Source organism: Fukomys damarensis, unplaced genomic scaffold, assembly GCF_012274545.1.
Source record: "Fukomys damarensis isolate Sample0158 unplaced genomic scaffold, DMR_v1.0_HiC HiC_scaffold_23, whole genome shotgun sequence".
In the NCBI taxonomy this organism is placed as follows: domain Eukaryota; kingdom Metazoa; phylum Chordata; class Mammalia; order Rodentia; family Bathyergidae; genus Fukomys; species Fukomys damarensis.
In genome coordinates this window covers 10488773-10491921 of record NW_022900935.1, presented here as the reverse complement: position 1 = coordinate 10491921, position 3149 = coordinate 10488773, and the positions used below count along the sequence as shown (strand labels likewise).

General features: G+C 56.4%; 1 protein-coding gene across 1 annotated transcript in view; it reads left to right on the top strand.

The window, feature by feature from the left end:
- C1qb (complement C1q B chain) overlaps positions 1 to 3143 on the top strand; it is a 13708-nt gene extending 10565 nt beyond the window's left edge. The window contains exons 4-6 of the mRNA XM_033767244.1: positions 1174 to 1239; positions 1346 to 1530; positions 2491 to 3143. Of these exons, the coding sequence (XP_033623135.1) occupies positions 1174 to 1239; positions 1346 to 1530; positions 2491 to 3065 (826 nt within the window). The 3' untranslated portion in view covers positions 3066 to 3143. The remainder of the gene's footprint in view (positions 1 to 1173; positions 1240 to 1345; positions 1531 to 2490) is intronic.
- The last annotated feature ends 6 nt before the right edge of the window (positions 3144 to 3149 follow it).

Genomic DNA, 3149 nt, shown 5'->3' with positions numbered 1-3149 from the left:
TTTTTTTTCTTTCTTTTTTTTTTTTTTTTCTTTTTTTTTGTGGTACCAGGGATCGAACTCGGGCCCTTCTGCTCGTGAGGCAGGCAGAGGAACCACTGAGTCAAATCCGTGGCCCCAATGGAATATTATTCTGTCACAAAAGGGAAAGAAGTACTGATACTTGCTTACTTGTTGGAAAACAAGCCACTAAGTGAAACAAGTCAGACACACAAGAGTTCAGTCGGATTCCATTCATATCAAGAATGCCACCTAGATGAAGTCCCCAGAGACAAAGCAGATCTGTGACTGTCAGGGACTGGGGAAGCTGCCTAATGGGTAGGGCTTTACTCTGGGGTGAAAAGGACGTTTGAGAACTAGTTGGAAACGACGGTTGCACGCTATGGTGAATGTGTTAAAGTTACCACACACACAGAACGAGCTTACCTGGTCGATTTCACGTTATAAGACTGCTGTCTGAATTTGAAGAAGCAGGAGGAGGAAGAGGAGGCGGGGGAAGAGGGGAGGAAGGGGAGGAGGGCGACAAGAAGCAGCAGCAGCAGCTGCAGCTGAGGGATGGACTCGGCGGACACGGCCCTTTCGGGCCATGGTGCTGAGGGCCGTGCTCCGCTGCTCAAGTCGGCCCCCAAGCTGGGGCTGGGGGGAGAGGGGGGATGGGAAGGCAGCAGGCAGGGACACCGGCTCCTTTCCTTATCGTGGGACCCTGAGCAAGTGACCCCACCTCCCCGAGCCTCAGTGTCCTCTCTGGTTCAGAAATAACAGGGGTGGCCCACAGCATGAATGCGCCCCAGACGCAGAGGCTCTGATGAATGAAAATCGGCAAAATATAGCGCAGCACTCACAGCGGCCCCGTCGCCTTGCGGTCTCCCCTCCTGTTGCTTTGCGGCCCTGCTAAGTCTCAAGGGTCCCAACTTCCACCTCGGGACCTTCCCACCTCTCCCTCCTCCCGGGACATTTCTGTCCCTGCCCTTTCTGAACCTCTAGGTTTCAGCCTAGACGTCACTTGTCTCCTGGGGAGAGACCTTCCCTGGGGAAGCACTAGCCCCCTCCCACCCCCAGCCCAGCCACTGTCCTTCGGGGCACCTTTTCCTCTCTGCCGCCGCCGGGTCGAAGAAGCCTGTAACGGTTTTTATTATTTACTTGTGCGTTGACCTGATTATTCTGTTTCCCCACTAGGGGCGCAGGGACCACGTCTCTGTCGTTCGTCACTGTGTCCCCAGGACCTAGTTCAGGGCCTGGTGGGTAAGTGACCTTCGATGGACATGGGATGGATGGATGGATGGTGAATGAACGTCATCCCCGCGATACTAACCCTAATATCTCCCCCTTCAGGAAACGGCTGAAACAGCGCGGCAATGAAGACCCCATGGGGTGACATCTCAGCACGGCTGCTGCTGCTCTCAGTTCTGCTCCATGCCTCCTGGGCCCAGAGCAGCTGCACTGGGCACCCAGCCATCCCTGGCGTCCCTGGCCTCCCTGGGATACCTGGCTCTGACGGCGAACCTGGAACCCCAGGAACCAAAGGAGAGAAAGGTAAAGTAGGGACACCCTAGTGCCACAGACCAAGACCTCTGGCACCTCCCCAGTCACAGTTGCTGCCTTAGAGGTTGCAAAAGCACTTGACCATCCATTAACTGCCAAGAGGGAATGCTGGTTCCCATCTTAGAGATAGGAACACTGACTTCCTCGAGTTAGTCCAGTTGAGGCCCAGAGCAGACCTCGGATCTCTTCCCAGCCTGTCCGGGTACAGAGAGACCACCGCCACGGCCCCATAGTCCTGTGCATGCCTTTACCTCCAGAGCAGGTGGAACGGCTCTGACTTTTGCGGGGTTAAGGTGGGGTTCCAATGAGACTCCTCTAAAATGCCATTTAATATCCGGTTTGGGAGCAGCCCTCTGTGCTGGCCCCTCCTCACATAATCTCACTTGACCCTCAGGATCCCACCGATGATCGTCATTTCACAGATGAGGCAGAGGAGCCCCACACCTAACACAGCTAGTAAGGGCAGGTGTGATGTGAGATGCGCACCTTCTGTCTCCAGGGCTCACAGTCCCAGCCACTGTCCTCATGTAAAACGGAGAGGGTGAGGCTCCAAACTCGGAGTGGTGAAGTGAGGGGGGCCTGGAGTCCAGAGGCAGCCAGTACATGTGCTGCGGTTGATTAAGGATGTCTGCCTTGGGCAAGAAGTGGTACGCTTGCTGTGCACTCATCGAGCCTGCTCGAGGCTTGAGCCGAATGGGAGCCTCCTCAGGGGAGCACCACCACCCCCGGCCCCGCCACAAGCATCCATACCTTTACCACAAGCATGTCCCAGGCTCAGAAAGCTGGGCTGGAAGGAGGCCTGAAAGCCCTCTTTGACACCTTCACTTTTTTACAGTTGGGAATCGGAGACTCAGACAAAAGCAGGGATCTGCCCAATGTCCCAGCCTAGGCTCCATCCTTGGCCCTTAGTGGTCTCTGGCCTCCTTATCTCTCTTGCCTCTGCTTTTCCAGGGGTCCCAGGGCTAGCTGGAGATCATGGTGAGTTTGGTGAGAAGGGCGACCCAGGGATTCCCGGGAATCCAGGAAAAGTCGGTCCCAAGGGCCCCATCGGCCCTAAAGGAATCCCAGGTCTCCCTGGAGGCCCTGGTCCTAAGGGTGAATCTGGAGACTACAAGGCCACACAGAAAGTAGCCTTCTCTGCCTTGAAGACCCTCAACACTCCCCTGAGACCAAAGCAAGTCATCCGCTTCGACAGTGTGATCACCAACATGAGCAGGAACTATGAGCCTCGCAGTGGCAAGTTCACATGCCAGGTGCCAGGTCTCTATTACTTCAGCTACCATGCCAGCTCTCGCGGGAACCTGTGTGTGAACCTCGTCCGGGGCCGGGAGCAGCCCCAGAAGGTGGTCACCTTCTGCGACTATGCCCAGAACACCTTCCAGGTCACCACGGGCGGTGTGGTGCTCAAGCTGGACCAGGGTGAGATGGTCTACCTAGAGGCCACCGACAAGAACTCCATGCTGGGCATGGAGGGGGCCAACAGCATCTTCTCAGGCTTCCTCCTCTTCCCCGATGTGGAGGTGTGACCTGCCAGGCCAAGCCCCAGTGACCTCCATCACAGCTAACCAAAGCCACCCCTGCTGGCCACGCCCACCTCACCCTTGACCCCC